The 25,918-nt window shown below is 45.0% G+C and overlaps 2 protein-coding genes across 3 annotated transcripts in view; one reads left to right on the top strand and one right to left on the bottom strand.

Moving 5' to 3' along the window:
• On the bottom strand, positions 1-17,040 carry LOC115812676 (alpha-N-acetylgalactosaminide alpha-2,6-sialyltransferase 2-like). The gene is made up of 10 exons (XM_030775162.1): positions 16,941-17,040; positions 16,241-16,382; positions 8,472-8,709; positions 8,101-8,266; positions 6,779-6,947; positions 5,816-5,954; positions 3,610-3,713; positions 2,099-2,182; positions 1,487-1,586; positions 1-189 (listed from the first exon to the last, which is right to left on the bottom strand). Exons 1-10 carry the CDS (start codon positions 17,038-17,040, stop codon positions 1-3), a joined length of 1,431 nt encoding a protein of 476 aa, XP_030631022.1.
• Positions 17,041-17,902: 862 nt separating this feature from the next.
• The window catches only part of sec24c (SEC24 homolog C, COPII coat complex component), a 19,567-nt gene continuing 11,551 nt past the window's right edge, over positions 17,903-25,918 (top strand). For both annotated transcript variants that reach the window (XM_030773792.1, XM_030773791.1), the window contains exons 1-5: positions 17,903-18,068; positions 21,782-21,975; positions 24,406-24,526; positions 24,975-25,144; positions 25,335-25,918. The exon at positions 25,335-25,918 is cut by the window's right edge and continues 97 nt beyond it. In XM_030773792.1, the coding sequence (XP_030629652.1) occupies positions 21,801-21,975; positions 24,406-24,526; positions 24,975-25,144; positions 25,335-25,918 (1,050 nt within the window). In that variant the 5' untranslated portion in view covers positions 17,903-18,068; positions 21,782-21,800. The remainder of the gene's footprint in view (positions 18,069-21,781; positions 21,976-24,405; positions 24,527-24,974; positions 25,145-25,334) is intronic.

Here is a 25,918-nt window from a genome sequence, read left to right as displayed (position 1 = left end):
TTATGACCCTGAGTCACCTGCTTTGCCCTGATATAACCACATTATTCGTCTGTCATGTAGTTTCTTCCATGTCCTCATTTCCAATCTATAGTCATGGTTAGCGAAGAACACCATTCTGGTGTGCTGACTGTCGTAGTAGTAGTTGGGGTAGTTATTATGATCCAGCGTGCTGAAACCATATGTTCTCACCTAAACAACAGAGACAGTGGGTTAATATCGTGTTAATGATGATACTGAGAGTGAACACTTGGCCTATACTACAAAGCAGAATTAGCCACGGAAAGTTGAGCCAAAACGCCAAGACAATCCAAAAGGAAGCCCCTCCCTCTCTTTCTATTGGACAGTTTGGGTTTTTGGCTTAATACCATGCACCAAACCTGCTACATAATATACTCCCCAGGTTAACACACACACACACGCATGCACGCACATGCACACAGACACACACACACACACCAAACCTGCTACATAATATACTCCCCAGGTTAACACATACATGCATATGCACACACACATGCACCAAATCTGCTCAATACTATACTCCCCAGGATAACACACACACGCATGCACACACACACACACACACACGCGCACACACACATGCACCAAACCTGCTACATACTATATGCCCCAGGATAACACACACACACATGCACGCACACACACACACGCACGCACGCACACACATGCACCAAACCTGCTACATAATATACTTCCCAGGTTAACACACACATGCACACACACACACACACACACACACACACACACACACATGCACCAAACCTGCTACATAATATACTTCCCAGGTTAACACACACACACACACACGCACACACATGCACCAAACCTGCTACATAATATACTTCCCAGGTTAACACACACATGCACACGCACACACACACACACACATGCACCAAACCTGCTACATAATATACTTCCCAGGTTAACACACACATGCACCAAACCTGCTACATAATATACGCCCCAGGTTAACACACACACACACACACACGCACACACATGCACCAAACCTGCTACATAATATACTTCCCAGGTTAACACACACATGCACACGCACACACACACACACACATGCACCAAACCTGCTACATAATATACTTCCCAGGTTAACACACACACACACACACGCACACACATGCACCAAACCTGCTACATAATATACTTCCCAGGTTAACACACACATGCACACGCACACACACACACACACATGCACCAAACCTGCTACATAATATACTTCCCAGGTTAACACACACATGCACCAAACCTGCTACACAATATACGCCCCAGGTTAACACACACACACACACACGCACACACATGCACCAAACCTGCTACATAATATACTTCCCAGGTTAACACACACATGCACCAAACCTGCTACACAATATACGCCCCAGGTTAACACACGCACGCACCCACGCACACATGCACTGAAAAAAAAATGCTAGTAAAAACACATCCTTACAATGTCACAGGTGTGCAGAGCCAAAAACAAGGTGAATGCTCCATTGGTTGGCCTGAACATGTACCACCTTCTGCCCGTCAGGCTTCTGGCCTTGAGAAACCTAACACCAAGACAGTCTGATTAGCAACAAATGAAGCAAAAATATCGTTAGTACACGCAAGTGACTCATTGTATAAACTGTTATATCACCTTGGAACTTGTTCCATTTTCTCAGGCCAAATGAAATATTCATTAAAAAAAAAAATGATGAAAGCAAAAACTGCTTCAAAATGCAATTTGGTTTGTAAGGAGCTCGGCATCTTAAAATATTCCATTTTCTTTTTTTTTTTTTTTTTTTGCTCCACTGCTACTTCATAACTTTTTGCATCTAACCAGTCAGTGTAGCTATTCTGAAATCCACAACACGCCCTCAGGGCACATTATCACTGCAGACTTGGCCACCAATAAAGTGGTCACTGGCACACCTGAATGCGGTTTCATTTATAATGCTTCATAATGTCATAAAAAGTGATAACGATCGACACGGCGCTCTGAAAAGTAAATCATCTGTCAGCCACTGTGAAATCCACCGCCGCGTCCATGGCAATGGCCCTTTCCGAACGCACGCCTTACCTGTTCCGCACGTATCTCAGGAAGTCCGGGTGGAGGACGTAGTACGAGCGCTCGTCAAAATGGCCGCCGTAATAATTCCTAGGACTGAAGCACAAAAAAATGCAGTACTGTGGAAAAGCCTGAGGCCACGAAAGAAAATTATATTTAAAGCTATTTATCTAAACAGTACATGTTTATGCACTCAAAAAAAAAAAAAAACTACATGAAACCAGGATAAACACAAGTAAACATTCACACAATTAAAAGCAACAAGAAAATGTGTGTTTTTAAAACTAGACAATATTTTGAGTGGCCTCCTGTAGAATGGAAAACTGAAGCGGTTCTCTTTAGTACACTTGCTGTGTCATTTTTACAAGTAGTCCTGTGGTAAATTCATCCAAGCTTCCTGCAGAATTTCCCAAAACTCTGCCTTTGACTCAGGCTGATTTTTTTGCCTTTTAGTTTTGATTTTTTTTTTTTTTCCCCTGACCATGTGATCTCAGGCAGCGGCAGTTCCACTGGGGTCAGGGCTGTGAGGTGACCGTGAGGTGACCAGTCTAATACTGTACGGATGCCATCTGTAGTCTTCTGCTCCATTCAGGTCTTAACGATGTCTCCCATGCATCAGGTGTCATTATTGTGCTGATGGATGACGTTTTCTCAGCGGTACCGCTCAATGCATCAATATCCGTCGAGAATTCTCAGCATTCATCATGACCTCGACTTTGACCAGATCACCTACACGGTTGGCTGAAACCCCCCACCCCTGACAGAGACCCACCACTGTCCTCCAATCTCAGATTTGGACCCCAGAGACTGTCTGTCTGCATCTGACCATCACTCTGCGCTTAAGACTCTCTCACACACACACACTTCAGTTTCTTCTGCTTGTTGCCAAATTTTTATTTAGTTTTTTTGTAACGACACGCCCCACGAGACCAGAGGATTAGAGGATTTTTTCTCCCAGTCGAGGCGTGTTCTTTGGTGCCAGATGACTCTGCCCCAGGCGGAGTGAGCACTTCACTGGATTCCCCTCAGTCCCTTTTAAAGCAAGTGACCTTTCTGTTCTCTTCATCAGATGCAGGTGGCATATTGGATCCGTCACTGTTTTCTGTCTCTTAACTTACCCGCTTTCCTCAAATTTCTTTATCACATCTTAAACACCACATCTTGGAAATCCGATTTGGCGTGTCGTTAGCGCTCACTGACAACGGCTTAGTTGATACAAAACCATGATTTTATAATCTGTCAAAGTATGTTAGCGCAGCCATCTCCAAACCTGTCCTTGAGTTATCCCAGAGTTTGTATCGAATACATCCACAGATATGTTAAGATGCTGACGTATATAGACAGAATGTGTCCTGTTCCACTTTTGTTCATAACAACACTGTTTATTATTAACATTAAAGGAGTTCTTAAACAGCCAGGGTTTTAACATAGCATTTATTCGCTTCCCCCCCCCCCCGAACATTTGGTCATTTGAACTGAGGCCCAAGCATCCATATCATCACTGTTAAAAGGGATAAACTCACGCTCGTCCTCGATAAGGCCCAGACGGTATCTTTGTGTTCTTCATCAAGTAGATGAGGAAGTTGTAGTCTCGTGGAGCCTCTGGGATCAAAACATACTTTATGCCCTTCCAAAAAATACAAAAACAAACATATTTTAAGACCTTCCAAAAAATACAAAAACATATGCCCATCCAAAAAACATGAGAACTAGTGTGAAAACATATGACACAAAGACCAGGGATCACCCCCCTCAGATTCTGTTACGCAACAAAAAGACAAGGTGGTTTTTGAATCCCTGCAAATTATACATACTGATTGTATTTGATTATATTAAAACAGCAAATATCCACAATAAGACAAACCCCATATGAGTTAAATATGTGCTCCTGACAAACACACAGCCAGGAGAGAATCCAGATGAGTGACAGCGAGACACATCACTCACACTTAAGTGGTACTTAAGTCAAAAACATAGTGGACATGACTCATGGGTTTGCTGCTTATAAGCACTTGATAGAGGATAATTATAAAAGTCTCCAATTATAACTTTGTTTGTTTGGCAGAAGCTCTTGTCCAGAGAGATGTGCACTCAAACTGAGGAGAGGAGAACTGATCACATGACCCTGTCAAGCACAGAACCTTCACACGAAAGAGTGCCAGTGATAATTACTAAAGACCATGCTTTATTTATTTATCTATTTATTTATCTATTTATTTTAATAAATAAACACCTTCACACGAAGGAGTGCCAGAGATAATTACTAAAGACCGCGCTTTATTTATTTGTTTGTTTGTTTAAATAAAATGCAGTTAGTACTAAAGGAGCTCCAGGTTATCTCCTGTCAAAGGCCTTTCCATACACAGTGACAGAACTCTTTTTTTTTTTTTAATCATTTATCTTCCCTGAGTGAAACTAACGGGGGGGGGGGGGGGGGCTTTGCAGGGGGTAAAGTAAATGTAGAGGCTGAGCAGAGATTCACACTGTGTGACCCCAGATCACATGGCTCTCAGCAAAGGTCAGGCAGTCGTCCACTGAAGAGGGTCGGACAACTTTTCTAATTGTCATGCACCGTAAAATGCAGGTCCCAGATCACCACTTTGCTCTGCACTCACTCACTCAGAGAGCATCACATACAGTGTTCCCCAATGTGCTGGGACCACAGAGAGCAATGCATACAGTGTTCCCCAATGTGCTGGGACTACAGAGAGCAATGCATACAGTGTTCCCCAATGTGCTGGGACCACAGAGAGCAATGCATACAGTGTTCCCCAATGTGCTGGGACTACAGAGGTCAGATGGGGGGGGTCCTGGGGTTGTCCTCCCTCAGACGCGTTACGTGTCACTGAACAATGTCACACTCTGATGGGTTTGGTCAGCCTGCCAGCCCAGACAGAGATGGCTGTTGCGTAATATGAAACAGTGTACGGGTGAGATTATGACTAACTAGACACTGGCATCTGGCCGGAGAGGTAGGGATGGGGTTGGGCTTTGGGAGTGTAGACAGTCCTACTGTTAGATTCTTTTCAAAACCAGGATGTGTGTGTGTGTGTGTGACTAGCAGTTTGAGAATGCACTGTGCTCCCAATCAGAGCCATGAAGCACATCATCAGCACAAAGCCATGGGGGTTATTTACAGAGGAACAGGTGCTACCACATCCTCTGTAACGCCAAAAAAAAAAAAAACAACAAACAAAGAGAAGAAGAAGTGAGTACAAAGAAGCAGTGTACTCAGTACTTCAGGGAGTCTTGTATCTGAGTGACTGCACAACAAGACTAATACAGCATAACCTGTACTGCCTCATTTTACACAACAGTCACTGCACTATGCCGAATTTACAAGTTCACCGTTTCCTTTGTGATGAGAAGGAAACCCAACAATCCATTAAAACAAAACGAAACTGTACTAAACTATGACAACGAAACTACTTTTCAGGAGTATGCCCAAAAAACACTATGACCTCCCATTGCTGTGATATTGATATACTTATAACACTTATTCTAATATTGTACCTCCACTCTAACTGAGTGTAATTATCTCCACTAAAAAACTGTGTTCTTCATAGCCATCTGGAAACATGATATTTGGCGTTAAAAAGGTTAGTATCTCAATAACAAGCCAAATGCAGCATTTTCCTGACAGACAGATGTTGATGTGAACCGAGTAGCTAACTCGTCCGTAGACCAGGTTTCTGACGGGTGTTGCTTTGCGCTGGCGCAGAACGCTACCTGGTCATGAGGGACTTCTGTGAAGCCTCTCTTCTTGTGGAGCATTAAAGAGCTGATGATGGAGTGGGCCGTGTGGACATAGACCGAAGTTCTGGTTCCCACGTCATCCTCATGCCCGGCAGTGATGGCGGCATTCACCCTACAGGCATCACAAAGCATCCAGTCATTCAACCAATCGCCCGACTGAGGGCGGCATTCACCCTACAGGCATCACAAAGCATCCAGTCATTCAACCAATCGCCCGACTGAGGGCGGCATTCACCCTACAGGCATCACAAAGCATCCAGTCATCACAAAGCATCCAGTCATTCAACCAGTCGCCCGACTGAGGGCGGCATTCACCCTACAGGCATCACAAAGCATCCAGTCATTCAACCAATCGCCCGACTGAGCCAAGCAACTGACAGTTTGGCATACTGAACTCACAGGGTTTTTTTGTTTGTTTAATCCCTACTACCAAAATGAGTGCCAATACACTATTAAAAGGGCACACGCTGATGACATAATTTCACTTTTCTCAATACAACATTTGGACAATCTACAAAAAAAAAAAAAAAAAAAAAACTCAGATGAAGCTGCTAATTCCTTCTTAAGGTTTCTGCAAAGTTTTATTTTATTTTTTTCCCCTCAGACAGAGACACCTAAAAATCTAATAACTTTCAAACACTCAGCTGGCTCTCTGGAATACCTGTCAGCAGAAACGCTGGCCTACTTTTACCCTTTCACGTCGCTCAGGGCTAACCCACCATACTTCTGTAGGATTTGGTTACGCTGATCAAGGTCCTTGGGAGCGTTTAACCAGTGAAACCAGCGACGAGACATAAGAGCAGACTGGGACCAAACTCTACACGAGGGCAGATCCCCGAGACAGGCTACGGCTCTCGGGGACTTGGACTTATTCCCGTCTGTCAATCATGATTCTATAGATGAGGTACAGATTGAGTGTTGTGTTTCAGTCACAACCTGAACACGTAGTCGTGGGAGTCAATCTCCTTTCCCATCCTGGAGCCGTTCAGGATCCCCCCGGCGCCGACGACAGCGCAGCGGATACACCCGTCCCTCGCGCCCCTCGGCACGGGCAGCAGCTGAGTGCTCGTCAGCTTAGGGATCACATCCACAGCCTCTTTTACCACTGCACACAGGGACACACAGAATGAACGGGAGAGTCACGCTGATTAAAAACAGGCAGTGTGTGTGTGTGTGTGTGTGTGCGTGTGTTACAGTCCTTGCATTCAAGTGAACCACTCAAGCATTGCTGCCCTCACCCTGCAGCAAGCAGAACCAGTTCAACTTGCAACTGAGACCAGAGAAATATCTCAGAGTTAACACATTCTCAATTTTCTTTTCATCTAAAAATAGACTTCTAAAGAACTAGATAAACCCTAAGGATTTCTGCGTGGCCCTTTAACTTGCGGAAGTACTGAATGGCTTTCTCTCTCTCTCTCTCTCTCTCTCTCTCCTTTATCATTTTCTTTCTGCCTGGTCCCTCCCTTTCCTTCTTTACTCTCCTTTATGAAACACCTTTACTTTTCGCTCAGTCCTTTTATCTGGTCCCAAAGTTCTCTTTCACGTCATGTGCACTTGTGCAATACTGCGGGGATTTTCACCGTGCAGTCCGGACCCGCAGCCGCTGCCGCGCCGCTGAGGGTTCTTTTGTACGAGAGCTGCTAAATCTCAAGCAGCTCTGATTCTCGGGGTTTCACTGACGCCCGAGCTCCTGTCACATCTCCTGTGCGAACCCGAACAATGACAGTGCGCCTGTACGCTTACAGACGCGTCTTAAAAAAAACCACGCCTCTCCACATTCTCCACTGACTCGTTTCGGCACGCAGTGCCGGATGGGTTGCTATGGAGCCCCCAATCAGAAGACCGACTTGTGCTGTGCTGCTTCCAAAAATCCGCTGTTTAGATGTGTGAGGTTCTATTTGAGTGAACTCAAAGGAAAGATTCTCCTACTCTTCTCTGACTTTTCACTGTCCCGCTCTTATCTTAATATAACTCAAAGAATTGTTCGAATCTTCTACACCCATTGTTTTCAGCTGAGTCTGCTAATGTTAGCATCCCAAAACAGTGCTTATGCAACAGCGTCAGTGAAGAAAACATAAAAAAAAAAAAAAAAAAAAACTTTTTTTTTTTTTTTTTTCAGTTGAACTGCTTTGAACTATTATGAGAGCCAGACAGAAATGCGCAAGTCTGCAACCATCTCAACGAAAAAATACGAACCCAAACTGAGGGTGCAAATTGGTGAAATGTTGTATGTGTTTTGTGAGTGAGAATATGCCTACGTGTATAATTCGGATATCCCATGAAGCCAAACGGATTGTTGAAGTGGTAGAGGCGGTTCCATTCACTCACGTTAACGTCCCCTTTCTGCAGGAAGAGCAGGATGTCTGGGATGTGGGCGTTCTTGTATTCCGGGTCTTCTGGCTTCCGTACAGACTGCTCACACATCTGCAGTGACATTGAGCGCAGCCCTGTCAGTTCTCTGAAGGTCATTTGAAAGTCAATTCATTTCTCTCACTGCACCACGTCTCTTTGGGAGGGTTTCTCTGACTGCTTGTGTTGCTTAACTACTTAAGTGCATTATGACCATACTGTTGAGTCACATTACTGTAGGCCGAGAATGAACATAACAGCACAGACAATCACTACGCACTGTGGTTGTGAAGGCCCGTTCACGCCGATACATGTCCTCAAACTCCCACTCAGGCATGGATGAGAAGTTGCGCTTGTCCATCTCTGGCACGAGACCCGAACTGTCCCACAGACGTCTCGGAAACTCCAAGCCTCCCAGATCTTCCACGGCAGAACCGTCGACTTCCGTCACGTCTTCTGGAACTCTCTGCATGGCATCTCCAATCAGATAGTCCTGCTTGAGGGCCTGAAAATAGTACCTACAGTAGCCCAAGACAACACAAGAAGTTAATTTACTCACCTTAGTGGGAACACAATACTACACATACACACAACCCAACAGACCCCTAAACAATGATATAAAAATGATCTTCCAGTCATGATGCAACAAGCTTTCCTGCTACACCGCCCAGAGTCTCATTAGACACCATTCTGGTCAGGCACAGAAAGTCGCAGCTTCAGAAGAGACACAATCGCCACTGCTGGGCGAAGGACCGGTAAAATAAAATAAAATAAAATAAAATCTTCTCTTAGGAAGTTTACGACTTGTTCTGAGTTAACTAACTCAGAGTTTTCACTAAACCCGCTTTCTGGAATACCCCCCCATGTCACGAAGCAGCAAACGTTTGGTGTCACAACATCCTGTTCGCCCTTTTTAAACAACAATCGATTCGTTCGTTGTACATCATCCTGAGCGGCAGTCAGTTAAATATCCACGTCCCATAATATCAACAATCTAATCAACTAATGGAACAAAGACGTTTGTAGCTCTGTCGTTCACTGTCAAACACGTTTTTATTTGGTTTACCTTAGGGCGGTCTATGAGACGTAATTATGGCTGAAACCAATTATGGTAATTGACAAGAAAAATAAACTTAAAACACACTTCCAAGAACGCTGTGCGGATCCATGATAGTGTAAATTACTCGAAACTCAAACACGCACGATCTCCGAACACTAACAAACCTTTCTTCACTTGATCAAAAGACGTCGTTTGTCTAAACGTCACACAACTACAACTAGTTGTGTGACCTTGCCCTTGTCATGGTCCTGTAAATCTACCAACGCCAAATTAAGAAAAGGCCGATGATACTGACGGTGCATCGCAGACATAAACACTTCGGTCTAATTTAAATCTAAACAGCAGTTAAGTCTTTTGTGCCAGTAAATATAATGTAGCATAACAGAGTAAACATCAATAATATATTGAATACTTTTGAATAAAGAAGACATTGGGAAAACCCGCAAGGAACGTTCAGCGCGATTGTTGCCCTGGGCAACGACTCAACGACCCTCTGACAAAAGATGAGTGCGCCTAACAAGCGGAGCAGTGTCAATACATTTCCCTTTCACCGCAGTTAACTTACGGACACGGACTACGAGTTGCGTGCATTACTCAGCGCTGTAGACAGACCCTATGACCACCAACAAACCGATTTCACCGCCGGTAAATTATTGTAATTCCAAAGAAACCAGGCCCGTTAAAATCATTTACGATCAGCAAAGTCACAAGATGTCAGCTAAATATTTTGCCTCGAACAGCAGGTGCTGTCTGCCTGTTTTGGATGCCACAGCTTTTGATGAGCAAAACTCCTTGTTAAGATCCATACCAGTCGGCTGCTGACATGCAACGAAACCACTAACCACTAATTCCCTGGTTTGACTCATCATAAAATGTTTTGCAGCTTAACCGTCTTGTTTTTCTTTTTGCTCACCGTCGATTTATTACCGCTGATTGACACCTAATCATATTAATCGGCAAGACACGTGAGCGTGTCAAGCAGAGATCTGGTATCGAGCGTGCTGTTCTCCTGCCAATGAATGCCTTTGGGACGTCAGCTCTTTCTTTACTGTATTTTACTGTTTTTATATTCGCGCATAAAAAATTGAAGTTTGCTTCGTATGAAAATGTGAATTTCAGCTATTACGGCAATTACGTGCCGCTCCTTCTCCGCATCATATACCAGCGATGATTATCAATTTTCACCCAAAGACCAAAACACAAAGTGTCAATCAAACGTCAACTCCCGTACTGAAAAGACACGGCAGAAATTAAATCTATGGTTACACAGACTTATCCTGCAGATAGAGAATCTTAGTCAGAGAAGATGAGAGAGTATATCCCGACTTACTGATCTGACACTTTCCCTGGGTGTTAATAGCGTGCTGTCCAAAAAAATAAAAAACACTTGATGATCTTTGGTAAAACAACACTCACATTGTTAAGAGATCCATAATAACAAACCTAAATCCGTCCCGCCCCCAATATCACATTGAAAACTAATTGGGTTAAACAATTCATTAAGAGCCCCTCATCTTTTTGAAACTTCTTCCCAAACTGTTGGCCTGAGATTTCTATTACTGTGCAACTATGGTATTCGTCATGTCCCAGACAGACTGACACATTTTCTTAAATAGCTGCTGTTAGATGATGTTGGCTCGGTCCCTTTGGTTTAAACATAACATCTCTCCACATAGGCACTACGTCTAGAACATTAAGGTAATTTTATGCAACAATTAAGTCTCCATTGTTTGAAAACTGGTTTGAATACCATATCATAGCAGTTGGTCAACTACTATATTTAAATAAATGGTTGTACAGTTACTCAGACTCTCTGAGAACATATCCCATTCCGGGTAACTGGTGGAGTATACGCAGTCACATTTGATGCTGTGATGTCTGGGGTTACAATGCCACTGAGGGAGATTAATTTCTCATGGCCATTTATTCATTCTTTTGATCTCTCTCATGCTGCCATCTGTGATCTGTACTTCTCAACAGTGTATCAAAATAATACTAGACCAGTTAGAGCTGTATTTCAGAAAGATATTATTATTATTATTATTATTATTATTATTATTATTCCTTGTGTAGTTCCATATTGGGATGGTACGGTGAAGAATGTGCCTTGTAGAAAAGTTTCTGCCTTCACTCCCAAGTAGCTTCTTGCCAACAAAGTAAGAGAAAAGTTGCATTTACATAAATACACAACTTCTATCCGGTAAAATCTCTCCTTACGGAATCTGGGCCGGCTGTTCGTTTTGTGGGGAGAAAACCGTGGGGACAAAGACGCCACGACTACCAACAAACCGACCTCTGTGCCAGTAAACTATTGGTATTGCAAGGAAACGACGGCTGCTAAAACCATTTTGCCGTCAATCATTAACACATCCTTGAAAATCCCAATGTATGTATCAAAAAGTCAGCTACGCTGTTTCATCGGCCCACAATATTTTACCAAAACTCTTCGAACACTCGGCGTTTTCTTTGTCATTTTTGATGGCATAGCGTTTAACACGCACAACTATTTGTAAGATCCATGAAAAACAACAACAACGAAACAGAACAGTACATTCCCCTGTTGGACATATGATAAGATGTTGTGCAGCTTAGCGGTTGCCTCGGTTCTGTTCTTATTTTTGTGTGATGACTGCCGATTAATTATCACACTTTTTTGTCTCATTCTACAAGGGACGTAGGCGTTGTAGAATGAGGAGCCGGCAAACACAGCCAAAACGAACATGCTATCCTCCTACCACCGGAAACCTTTGGAACTTCAGCTGTTTATTTACTGCATTTTGCTGTTCTTATATTCGTTAATTAAAAGTTAAAGACACTTTTTCCCGCGTTTGCGGATGCTAGCTCCGTAGTGGCTGTCAGGATAATCCAATGAACCATGAAGTGCCTGCCTCAAAATCCAGGCAACAGGCAGACGTTAGGAGTGCAGTCAACTGACTGACGAGAAATAGAAACGTACAAAATGTCTTTATAAAATTATTTCAGATAATGCTGTGACAGAAGATTTCGCGTATGTAGCAGTGGCATACGCGGAGTAACGTCAGCTATATATTCATTACCAGCACGATCAAAAATCTGTCCAATTTATTAATCAGTTTACTCTGTTTCATCAGTTTTCTGATTCATCTTACCTTAAGTTGGTCTCTGAGGCGTAATTGTGGGTGAAACCTGCTAAGTACATCAACAACAAAAATAAACCTAAGATAAGTACTCCCAAGAACGTCCTGCGGGCCAACATGTCTATAAAAATTACACTAACTCAGTATTAACGACCGGGATCATTTCCAGGCACCTGTTTAACATTACGCACTTTTCCTTATTTGACGTCCTTTGTCTGAAGGAATGCAGCGTACCTGGTTGGGCGACTTTGCCTGTGTCATGATTCATAAATCTGTTGGTTTTATATCAGAAAGTGCTGTGTCATGTTCACGGTGCTAAATAGAGTCTAAATAAAAAGTCTAAAATAAAGCCTGAATAAGACTTTTTTTCCCCATAAATAAAATATGATGACTTCACATGCATCGCTGAGAGCGATATTTAATTTTCCTTCAGTTATTTTTCTTCAGTTATTTTTGACACCCGCTCTCCCCCCCAACACCTTCTAATAGACTGTTAACGTGGCATCTGATTGTAAGCTGGACCTCGTTTTAGAAACCGGTTCTGTCCATATGTAGCTGTAGCCACTGGATGTTTCCCAAAACATGTGTTTCATAAACTCTGAGATGCATCTGTGATACAACTGTGCTGTGTTTTAAGTCACCTTCATACTGACAAGTCCATTCTAAAGGGCAGTCAGAAAATGGCAGCGATCGCAGTGACATCTAGTGGCTATTATTAGGCACTACAGATACCAGCTCTGACGCTGTCGTATTCTTAAACACAGCAGTGGTTCTCAACTCCAGTCCTCGGGGGCCGCTGTCCTGCACGTCTTTGTTTTAACTCTCCTGGGCTCAGGACTAACATAACTGATTCCACTGATCAATTAATCACGAAGCCCTTGATTAGCTCAATTAACTGTGATAATGAAGAGTTAAAACAAAGACATAAAGGACCGTGGCCCCCCCAGAACTGGAGCTGAGAACCACTGAAATAAAGCGCCCAACACTGTGGCAGAACGTTTAATTTAAACGTCCGCAAGACCTAAGTGCCTCACACACAACCAACAGAACCCCAGCAGCCTCGTTTCTCTCTACAAACACACACACACACACACACACACACACACACATACACACACACACACACACACACACATACACACACACACACACGCACACACACACACATACACGCACACACACACACATACACACACACACACACACACACACACACATACACACACAGACATACACACATACACACACATACACACACACACACACACACACACGCACACACTCTCACACTCACACACACATACACACACGCGCACACACACACGCGCGCGCACACACACACACATACACGCACACGCACACACACACACACACACATACTCAACAAAAATACACTCCCCTGTTTACCTACTGTTCCTCTTAGGCTTCACAACAACGAACATATTCCAACATTCACATGCAGTGGAATCAAGTGAGGTCTGTTACGGTGCATAGTCCCATGAGGCACCTGGTCAGAATGCCGATTGGCACGTTCTCTCACAACAGACCCTGGCACTTCGGTGTGTCACCCAAACTTCTCTACCGGTCAGCTTTCCTTTTCCTCGGAGCGAACAGTGCCTTTTCCTTGGAGCGAACAGTGCCTTTTCCTCAGAGCGAACAGTGCCTTTTCCGAGAAGCGAGGTCTGCGACATCCATGGAGAGGTTGACAAGGTGATCTCACGGACGTCTCCCCATGCGAAGTTGGGCAGAGTTACAGTCATTATGCAGGCGTGTGGTCCTGTAAGACCTGTAAGTTCCAATCCTCAGTCGACGCCCCCCTGCTGTGTCAGTAATGCTGTTTTGACATCTCAGTGATTTAATGGAGAGGATTGTGCTATTCTGATTTCAAATATAATGTCCGATAATCGGAGGATAGCTAGACTATGTTTGAACTTCTCATCCTCAGCTGCTGCTGCGGTGTTGTTCTTGTTTGTTTGTTTGTTTGTTTGTTTGTTTTTGCATTGGTCATATTTCGTCCTGAGGCCATCAAACAATTTATCTTTCTGGCTTCATCGTCCCCTCCACGAACATTAATTAATTCCACAGTCTGTGAAGTTGTTCTTTCTTCATCTTTTGCTATGGTTTTCTCACATTTGTTTTGTCGAATGAGTTGATTGATAAACCATTTATAAAAGCAGATCATATGAACACTGGCCGTCAGGGCTAATTGTGTTATTTCATGAGTGTCGCACTCTTTTGTGCACAGCATTAGAATGCCTCTAATTTATAATGGGAAACATACAGACCGGTAGGCTTGTGCATACACAGTTTGTGAATGCAAATTTGTTATGTGTAAAATGGTTCACATATTTGTGCACAGATAACCATTTATTGTTCAGTCTCTGCGCATTTTTATACCCAAAGCTTCTGATGAGTCTGTCTAAGGTAGGGCCATTAAAAATGGCATATTCAGGAAAACTGTAAATGAGGCTGATAGGTGTGAGCAGTCTGGAGACAGGCCTGTCCTTGAGAACGCGCGGAGAGGACTGCACATGGGTGGGTGAGTTGCGGATGAGGTTCAAGAAGCGCATCATATTTTAAAAAAAAAAGGCTCATTTTGGCCGACTTTGGAATGTGTGTACGTCCGTCTTGATGGGTCATTTTGCTGGCTAGACAGGTAACTGTAAGGTGAAGTCCCCTTGTACATTATTTCGTCGATCTCCCCTTCAAATACTCATAAGCACAACGGCTATTTGTCATCAGTGCAGATACAGTTCAACACACATTTGGTGATAACACACAGTGCATTGAAAACACTGAGGAACTAAGGGCTGGTACATTTTGTGCTCTAAAATGTTGCAGTTCCAGTTTTTAGACAAGGTGTAGTGATTACAGTCAGTAATCATAGGGGTGGACCGAAGGACAATGGAGTTAGATGCCTCATTCTTTTACAGTACACGAGAAGACGGGAGTTTTGTGTCTCTGTCTAATTTAATCTTTAAAGTGATGCATCATGGTCAAAAAAAAAACTTTAAAAATACCTTATTTAGGCCTCATAACAATTCAAAGACATATCTCAGAGATGAGAAACATGAACAGATGTCAGGTGTTTTCTGTATATTATTGATGTTTAACCTTATGTTTCAGTTAGTTCTTATTCATAAACTATTGTATATAAGAAACAATGTACATCCCACTTTTTGAAATAAAGGCATATTTTAATGTTTATTGAATCTATTTTCATCCAATGGTCACAACCGTGAATCAGATACACTTTGGTTATGAAAATTGATGTGCAAAATACCTAAAAAATATTATAATGATCTACTGCAACACCTAAAATGAGTTTCTGAATCTGTGCAAATGTGCTTTGGTTTGTGGCTTAAACCTTTACTAAAATTAAGAAAATGTATCATTTTTTAGTCTTACATTTGGCAAAATGAATAGACAAATTCTTGCACTTACAACAGCCATAGCACCACTCATTTTATCCCTCGCTTTATACTCTGGCCCTAAATACCAGTGATACAAATTAACAATAGCACAGTAGCTACATGGCACTGATGTTATTACCATGGAGAAATACAACAGTCCACTTATATTAAAACACACAGTAGTTCCATTAAACACGCCATGCCTATGGCATTACTACAGAAAGAACTACAGTGACTCTGCCACTCTGTTTTACCATGACGGTGTCATGCGGCTCTCAGACGGTCTTACCACGATATTAACTGTTTATACCATGATACGTCATTTGTAAAGGTGATAACTCAAAGTCTGACTTGGGACAGTGAGAGCATGTCCTCCCGTGCACTGTCCTACACTGTTCTCACTCTCTGCTCTCTGGACACATCAGTCCAGTTCAGTGGTCTGTACCCAAAGAGTGGTTACTGAGAGATGTCTCTGATCTGTGACTGACCCCAGTAAGAGATGACATTCAGATTGGGCAGAGAACTCTGGGAATTTGCCGACGTGTTGTTCAGGCTGTTTGCCTGTAAGCCCAGGGGCGTCTGAAGGGCCGATGGAAGCCAGCCTGTGTAGCACACCCAGTTTGGTCTAAGAGCACACTGATGATATCCCGGCGCATACATACGACTGACTTCAGAACAGCGCTGTGGATTCTCAGTGAGACATGCAAGAAAGTGTGAGGCGTGAAGCTGAGGCTACATCCTCAGAAAACCCACCTGCTCTGGCAGCAGCGGACTGCACTCCTGGGCCATGCCATGGTGGTGTGTTAGGACATCAGGACAAGACAGCTGTCTCTGGCTCTGACTGAGAGGAGGGGCCACCCTGTGTGGTCTCGGACTTGCCCCTAAACCTCTGACTGACTCTGGGAGGCCTCTGGTGCAGGTATTCAGTCTTACAACTGACACCAGCAATATGGGCTTCAAAGAGGTGCTCCCCCAGGTCAGGACAAACAGAAACACAGCAAGCTGCTCTCAGTGGTGGATTGGATCAGGGACTTCAGGTTCTGTATCTACAAGTGGTTATTCCTGCTGTGTATGGACCATGCTCCTTACTGCATTCTGCTCTGCGTGAAAGCTCAGACATGGTGTTGGAATGAACTATGAAAGGCTTATGGGTTCCTGACTGAGCATTGAGTGTGTTGGCACCGTGGCTAGGCTGAGCAGCGCTGCTGTGGCCAGCAGCATGGGGACGATCAGGTGGAGGTCAACCTTCCCTGACTGCATTATGATGGGGCTGCAGTAGTATTAGGTTCATGACACTGAGATTACATCCCTAGTTCGGTGGCCGCCAAGAGGCCGGCAGCCTGATCGAACCGTCTCAGGGCAACAGAGGGAGAGGAGCGAGCAGCTGGAAGCTCAACTCGACTGTATTGGTGGAACAGCCGGGACAGCGCCCATGAGAAGCTTCAGCCAGTCGACCAAAGGAGCAGATGGAACAGATGCCATGCTTGGCCCACAGAACCTGGAAAGTTCAGGATGGCTATGACTCCAAACTGGCATGGAGAGAGGCTCTACTTAAAACTCACCTCTTTTTGTCAATTTAATACTATTATATGGAATAATAATGATATTACTTATCATTACTTATTACTACGTTTGTTGGTCATATGATAAATAATACATATTCATTTTCAGAAAGATATGATGGCACCCCCCCTCTTCTTTTTACAAGCCACAGCACAAGAGGAAAACATCACAATGCAATTGCACACATCGCATAAAATCCTATTATTTATATAAAATACCACAAAACTAAATCACCGTAATATTCTTAATAGAGTGATAATTTCATTATCAAAACGAAAAAAATGTCTTGAAATAGACCATCTGTTTTGTAAATGTGGAATAGCCCTGTTTTTGAAAGGACCCGGGTTCAATGAACTATATCTCTCTGTTCCGTCTTGCGAATCTTTTTTCTGACGCTAATAAATTGATACGTCACTTCTGTCCAATTAAGTTTCATTCTCAGTGTTCCTTGTCTTCGCGAAGTTCTGCACACCGATTGAATCACACTGCGACACTGCATCCGGATGTGGACGTGGCACAAGGTTACTGTGCTTCCGGTGTGAATGTCCGCGACTGGAAAACCCGAGGAGGAAGGGATTAAGTTGAGAGGCAGTTCCATTCCGGGAAGACGACGACTGTGTTAAATATCCCCGTTTCAAAGAACGGCTACGAATAACGGGAACCGGCCCGAAACTCGGACAACCGTCCTCGTTGTTTGGTGATTAACGCATATTATCATATTTGAGGTGGGTGTCGACATGTCACTGCCGTAGCCGGGGGTAGTTGTGTTAACCAGTAGATGGGGTTAGCCAGCTAGCAAGTCATCCCGTCATAGGAAACCAACAGTGAGTTTGGGCTTGATGGTATGCTGTCCTAGCCGGCCGTGGCTAAGCTAACTAGCCTGCTAGGTTAAGTTGTATTTTCTATGGTTTGTATGGCACAGTTCTTGGGCCTGCTTTGGAATCGATAGCTAACTAGAACCTGGCTAGTATGCATCAGTAAGCTAGTCTGACCGTGGAGTTTACAAGAGTGATCGTACTTTTCGTGGTTTATCCCTTTTTTCCTAATTAGAAAAGCGACATAGGTGGCACGTAATCTATCTTAGCTAACCTACATTAGTTAACCTACACCCCTCAGGGAATCGCAAAAACACAGCAGCTAAGTGCATAAAGCCGGTGACAACGCTAACTACTAGACAGTTATCACCAGGCTAGATACTCAGACCTGATTAGGAATATAAACTCAGCAGTCGGTTAGCTGTCCAGCATTGTCTGCTAGTTTTCAGATAGTCAACGGTCAGGTTAGTAATTTTGTTTAACTTAATCTAACGTGATCAAGCAAAGTTCAGTAGGGTTTTGCAGCACATTGTGTCAAAGTGTAGCAGCCGGGAAATATATGTCCAAAAGCTACACACAGTTAGATGTTATTCTGTCAGTCTGGTATCGTTACAGGTGGAATGTTATATACATTCACATGTCAAGGTAAACGTGTCAGCTCAGCCGGCTGAACTACGTTGGCCGCTCATCGCCACTGGGAGGACAGGACACATATTACGCTAGCTAAAGTTAACGTTCGCTGATACAAGCAAAGAACCGAGCTAGGGCCTAGTCTAGCTAACCCTAACCAGCGAAATTTCCTCATCCAGTATTTGGGTCACCTGGCCTGTCGTTTCATATAGCTAACTGGCTAACAACTGATCTTAGCAAGACGCGGGCACCTGGATACTGTTACAGTGTCAATTTCGATGAATTATTAAAGGACTTGATGATGTTAAAGCTTCGCTGATATTACCAGCACCCGAGAAAAAAGTCCAGCCAGTGTTTTGTCCTTGCTGTTTTCTTTTCCTTTTTTTTTTGCGAACACAGCATCGCTAATATTTGGTAGTGCAGCATGACGCCGGAGTTCGCGATAGAATTAATCACATCTCTCAGCACGCGTGAAAATTATGAACATTGAGCCTGCTGTGTGATCGGGCTGTAGAATAACTCTTCCCAACTTATATTTATGTAACTTGACACTCCTTCCCTGTCAGTGGGCGCTTTTCAGTAGTTTGATAGTGTGCTTCGATTCATGGTTAAGTCATTACAAACCGGTATACTAACAACCTAACCCAACAGGTCTTTGACGAGGGGTTTGCGGCTGACGCGGCAGCGCACTATTGTCTTATGTTTATTAAATGTACACTTTGAGAGTATCTTAAATTGTTGTCATCTTGCAAATTTAACAGGAAACTCGCAGTGCCTTCAACCGTTTTTCCTGTATTCGAGAATATCCTGATTCTCGAGAAGCTGTGTCTGTTTCAGATGACATAACCGTTCAGCTGGATTTGAAAGAAAACCGTAAGACAGTGGAGTCACTGATAGACAGCCTGTTAATAGATTATCACACCCTCAGAGGGTATTCTGTAGAAGTGCTTACAGACTTCTGAAAGTAAAGGCTTGTAACAGGAGCAGACAGCTGATAGTTCTGCTCTCTATTTACAAATCCGTGGAAATGTAAGGTTAAACATGAGGCCTGAATTTCAGCCTCACACTGTGTACTCTAAAGTGTGTACTCTAAATGGCACAACAGTAGAGCATTTTGAAATGAAAAGCACCAGAAAATGTTATTTCAAACATTTTCTGTACTGTGAGTAAGACACTTACTTTTTCATGCCCTGACCATGTTCCCTGTCAGTTGTCAGTGCTGACTGAGGGCCTCTCTTCTGTTGTCTGAAGGTGAGGACAAGGCCAACATCATGTCCTCTCGTGTTGTGAGTTTGGGAAGGGAGCCAAGAGTAAGCTCCTCTGTCTGCATCATACTGATGACCCTCCTCTTTTATGACATATGTTATCACTCACATATACAGATTACTCTTAAACGAGAGCTCCCAGTGCATACCACTCTTTACTGGTTGTATTGTTTGTGTGTTGTGTCCAGTGTTGTGTAGTAGGCCTAACAGTGACTGTATTCTGCCCCGGTGTCTGTCTGGTCGTATTGTTTCTGTGTTGTGTCCGGTCTTGTGTAGTAGGCCTAACAGTGGCTGTGTTCTGCCCCGGTGTCTGTCTGGTCGTATTGTTTGTGTGATGTGTCCAGTGTTGTGTAGCAGGCCTAACAGTGACTGTATTCTGCCCCGGTGTCTGTCTGGTTGTATTGTTTGTGTGTTGTGTCCAGTGTTGTGTAGTAGGCCTAACAGTGGCTGTATTCTGCCCCGGTGTCTGTCTGGTTGTACTGTTTGTGTGATGTGTCTGGTGTTGTGTAGTAGGCCTAACAGTGACTGTATTCTGCCCCGGTGTCTGTCTGGGGGTATTGTTTGTGTGTTGTGTCTGGTGTTGTGTAGTAGGCCTAACAGTGACTGTATTCTGCCTTGGTGTCTGTCTGGTCGTATTGTTCCTGTGTTGTGTCCGGTGTTGTGTAGTAGGCCTAACAGTGACTGTATTCTGCCCCGGTGTCTGTCTGGTCGTATTGTTTGTGTGATGTGTCCAGTGTTGTGTAGTAGGCCTAACAGTGACTGTATTCTGCCTTGGTGTCTGTCTGGGGGTATTGTTTCTGTGTTGTGTCTGGTGTTGTGTAGTAGGCCTAACAGTGACTGTATTCTGCCCCGGTGTCTGTCTGGGGGTATTGTTTGTGTGATGTGTCTGGTGTTGTGTAGTAGGCCTAACAGTGACTGTATTCTGCCCCGGTGTCTGTCTGGTCGTATTGTTTGTGTGATGTGTCCAGTGTTGTGTAGTAGGCCTAACAGTGACTGTATTCTGCCTTGGTGTCTGTCTGGGGGTATTGTTTCTGTGTTGTGTCTGGTGTTGTGTAGTAGGCCTAACAGTGACTGTATTCTGCCCCGGTGTCTGTCTGGGGGTATTGTTTGTGTGATGTGTCTGGTGTTGTGTAGTAGGCCTAACAGTGGCTGTGTTCTGCCCCGGTGTCTGTCTGGTCGTATTGTTCCTGTGTTGTGTCCGGTGTTGTGTAGTAGGCCTAACAGTGACTGTATTCTGCCTTGGTGTCTGTCTGGGGGTATTGTTTGTGTGATGTGTCTGGTGTTGTGTAGTAACAGTGGCTGTATTCTGCCCTGGTGTCTGTCTGTCAGGGGACAGACTGAGATTACGCTGTCTATACCTGTGTTTTGGTTTACTGGTGTCTACCTGATTGGGTATCTGACACAGTACTGGGTTTACTGGTGTCTACCTGGTGTCTACATGGTCTGATGTACAACATTGGCTCGTCGGGGTCACTGAAACCCTGGACTGATTGTGTTCAGATTTGTGTAAGATGTCAGACAGTGAGAAGCTCCCTCATTAACCCGTAAAGGCAGTAATTTCAGCGTGAGAGATCAGCAGTCAGGAGCCCGTAATCTGGCATAGCGTCCCATACTGTTAGTTTGGTTTCAGGAAAGTTCGAGTGCATGCTGGGAAAACATCGCGCACATGCGCTTGAAAAGGAGCGTCTAAGTCTTCTCATGCATTTTTGTGTTTGTGTGTGTTTTCAGACATAGGGATGAACTGAAAATGAGTGTCAACCAGCAACCTCACGTGCCCCCCCCTTATGGGCAGCCCCAGCCTGGTTACCAGGGTTACCCCCAGTCCGCGTACGGGAGTCAGCACGCGGCAGGCGGCTACCCGGCCCAGTACGCGCCTTACAATGGGCCGGCATCCGCCTACCAGCCAGGCCCCCCTCTGCAAGGTAAGACATGAAAGCTGAAGATTCTCACCCAGGTCTCCAAGTCCTGCTTTAGTCTGGGCACATTTTTCAACCGAGTTGTAGGTAACTGTCAGGCCTCGTGGAGAATATTCCGTCTTAACTCATGCAACAACTTTGGAGATCTTCCATGAAATTGTAAAGCACCAGATGATTTGACTTAATTAGAATTAGAATCTCTGTGATCGCACACACACACACTGTGAGTGAGTAGTGAATTTAACCTCTGCATTTAACAATCCTATACACACACACACACCAGGAGTAGGAGCAGTGGGCAGCACACCTGCATCCATTTTTTTCCTGTATTTCCGTTATCAAGTAGTCCCTGCGTGAAAGTGTTTTTAAATCCTAAGTGGTCTTTTAAAATGCATCGTGTTTATTGTGTTTGGTTTGATTTTACCAAACCATGTCAAACATGTTCAACAAATGTTGTATTTGGCCACAGTATGTGAACATTTTCAAGGGAAGTTAAAGATATATATTATTTTACACCCTAATTCCTAGATAAACATGAGCAAAACAGCAAAGCTACCTCTCTCAGCATGTTTGAAAAATCTTTTTGTGACATTGGCTGGAGTTTGGAGCAGAGGGGCAGTGACTGTGAAATCAGTGGTGAGGAAAAATAGAGATCTGACTTCCTGCCCCAAGAACATCTGAGTCAAGACATCGTCTTTTAGTAGTGACATACTGTGTCTCTCCTGCACTAAAGACCCAGTGTGGCAGGTGGAGTCAGGCATGAAGACTATCATTTGAATGTTGGTTGCTATGGGTACAGGTATCAGAATATGTGGGGTTTTTCGTTTGTTTGTTTTCATAAAGGTTGATGCTATCTCGTGTTTCTTGTTCTCATCCTCTCTCTTACTTAACCGTTTCCTAACCCTGACATTTTTCATCCACTAATGTCAGACCATACACGACCACATTCGCCTGCCTTGGTAAACATGAAAAGAATGTCGGTTTCATGGAGAAAAGGAAAGCACTTCAGATGAGAATAGGGTGAAATTCCCCTCTGTGGTATATACCTCTTCCTGTTTGATGATGAAGCTTTTTTTTGCCATGCAGCCTTCGCCTAAAGCCATTTGAATAATCAGATTTTAAGACCAGTTCACTCAATACCACGCTCTATATCAAATAAAGACCTTATATGTAAATAAATGATTTTTTTTTTTAATGTGTTTTGTTTTTCCCATTAAACAGAGAAATCTGATAAATGCCATACAGCAGAGTTAGTGTAAGTTGGCAGTACTGCTTAAGGGCCGATAGCATACAGGGAGAGTGAGGGTGAGGGCTTGAGTCCAGTGTTCATTTGGGACAGTCATAGTTATTAGTATGGGATAATGGGGGAAGATTGTGACAATGCTGGTGAATGAGTGTGTAAATATCTCACGACTGTTTTGGGCCTGTCCCGTTTCCTCACTGTGTGTCATAATGTACCACTGCACTCTGATCTGCCCCGCCCCCCTACAGCCCACCTGACTTTCTTCTGCTCTCATCGATTCTTCCTGTCTGATTCTTCACTGCTGTGTTTCTCTTATATTTCAGGATATTGTCCTTATGCAAGCTTTCCCTCTAAGGCTCTTACAGCAAACTTAGTCTCTGACCTGTCCTCCTCCTCTCCTCTTGACTTAGGTAACTGCTTTAATTGTGCTTGGCTTTCTATCCTTGGCTCACCCCCCGCTGTGTGTGTGTGTGTGTGTGTGTGTGTGCGCGCGCGTGTGTGTGTGTGCGCGCGCGTGTGTGTGTGTGCGCGCGCGTGTGTGTGCGCGCGCGTGTGTGTGTGTGCGTGTGTGTGTGTGTGCGCGCGCGTGGGAGCGTGCGTGTGAGCGTGCGTGTGAGCGTGCGTGCGTGTGAGCGTTCGTGCGTGCGTGCGTGTGAGCGTTCGTGCGTGTGTGTGCGTGCGTGCGTGCGTGCGTGCGTGTGTGTGCACGCGCGCGAGCGTGTGTGTGTGTGTGTGTGTGTGTGTGCGTGCGTGCGTGTGAGCGTGTGTGTGTGCACGCGCGCGCGAGCGTGTGTGTGTTTGGGACATGACTGTGATGTCTAAGACAGTCTGTCTGCAGGTCTTCTGCTGAAGGTCCAGTACAGTCCCGTCCTGTCCAGTTTGTCTGCTTTCCTAACGCATGGGCTGACGTGTAAGGGTTTAACCGTGTGGATGGAGTGAATTGCACCATATCACTGTTTCCTGACTTGTCAGTGTTTCAGTGCCAGACACGGGCTTGTGTTGTGAAAAGGCTGCATGCTGTGATCTTAATTAAGCCAGTTGACAGTCGAATGACTACGCTACTGATGCTTAATGCTGCTGTCCAATCTGCTAACCTTGGTCATTAAAGACAGTGGGTTTTTTTATGTGTGTTGTTTAGTTTTATTTTTGTTTGTTTGTTTTTGTGGTGATGAGAACCTTCTCCGTTCCCACAGGTCCGCTGCGTGGCGCTCCGGGCTCGGGAGCGCCCCCTGTCTCGGCTGCGCAGGCGTTTTCACAGTACGGCCAGGGCGACGTGCAGAACGGACCCCCGCCTATGTCTGCACCTGCGCAGAGGTGAGAGAGCGCCGTGCCAGACCACTGTCGCTTAAAGAATGATGGGTTTACCTGCCACTTTGCCTTCTGTGTTTATTGATTGGGCTGACGATTACTCAGAGCGAATTCATTTTTGAAGCTTGGTAATCCTCCGTTTCATATACAATCATTTCTAAAACTGTAGGAATCAAATGTTTTAGCGTTAGCATTTGAAGTTCAGAACACACAGCTCTGACGCCCACGTTCTGGCTGCAGCAGCCGGCGGCGTAGAGATGTTATAAGACTCGCTTTGGCTTTACACGCGCGGCTCTTTGGCTGAGCCGTACAGGTAAAATAAGCCCGGCCCCATCTCACATATCAGAGTGTGTCCACTAGGTAGACGCTGAGAAGCCCAGCATGACTGGCCCCTCCGTGTCTGTGTCTGTCGGTCAATGAGCGCATGGTTCTTATTTCCCTGCTCCTTGGACAGGCCTCCCATGTCTCAGCCTTACGCCCCCGGAGCAGTAAACCTCTCTGGGCCCCAGCCAGCTTACAACCAGCAGTTTGGAGCTCCACCAACAAGTGTGCAGCAAATGACCAATCAGATGGCTGGCATGCAGGTTGGGTCCGCCGCACCGACATCTGCTGGCCCAGGCTACGGTAAATGGAACCAGAACTTTCTGCACTAAATAAGAAAAAAAAAAATGACCTGTGAAATTTGTTTGTAGAAACAAGAGCGCATGTTGCCTGTGTAAGAACAATTCTGAATGGGCTATAGCTTTGGTTTTTGAAGCTTTGGTCTCACGTTATTGCATGATTGACAGGTCTTCGTTGTGTTCTTCTTTTATAGCCCCGCCCTCAATGTCTCAAGCTCCTGTTTCGGCCCCTCCCACCTTCACCCCTGCCTCCGCTGCCCCCTCCCAGCTCCCCTCAGGTCAGAGTGTGACCCAACCCCCTCCCCAAGGTTACTACGGGGCTCCACCCCCCTCACAGCAATCTTTCCCCGCCTCTGCTCCGCCTTTCTCTAGCGCTGCTCCCACCCAGCCTTCTGTACCTCCTCAGCAGGTCTACTCCCAAGCACCTCCCCCATCCCAGCCCCCCTTCTCAACAGCTCCTCCTCGAGGCCCCGCGCAAGGGTATGGAGGTCCTCCTCCTCCAGCGCAGGCCGGCCCCCCCAGGGGTCCTCCACCCACCTCGCAGCCCGCTGTCTTCCCTGGAGCTCCACCACCAACCTCCACCATGTCTCAGTACCCAGGTCCTATCCCTCCCCACCCCCCAGTCTCCCAGCCCTCCGCCTTCCCATCAGGCCCTCCACCCACTGCCGCCTCTGGCTTTCCACCACAGGGGGGCGCAGGTGGACCGCTCGCACAGGGACCCCCGCTGGCCTCTCAGGGCCCCCCCATATCCCAGGCAAACCACGTTGCCCAGGGGCCC

This window comes from Chanos chanos, chromosome 5 (assembly GCF_902362185.1).
Source record: "Chanos chanos chromosome 5, fChaCha1.1, whole genome shotgun sequence".
Classification (NCBI taxonomy): domain Eukaryota; kingdom Metazoa; phylum Chordata; class Actinopteri; order Gonorynchiformes; family Chanidae; genus Chanos; species Chanos chanos.
Note: the sequence above shows the minus strand (reverse complement) of the source record. Positions and strands in the feature narration are given on the sequence as shown.

Excerpts from the sequence above, each read along its gene's own strand:
- LOC115812676 (XM_030775162.1), bottom strand. The coding sequence starts at position 17,040 with ATGCAGTCAGGGAAGGTTGACCTCCACCTGATCGTCCCCATGCTGCTG. Across the intron at positions 8,267-8,471 it reads AACGGGCCTTCACAACCACA|ATGTGTGAGCAGTCTGTACG; the intron begins GTGCGTAGTGAT and ends ATGTCACTGCAG. Across the intron at positions 6,948-8,100 it reads GGGATATCCGAATTATACAC|TGGTAAAAGAGGCTGTGGAT; the intron begins GTAGGCATATTC and ends CCCTGTGTGCAG.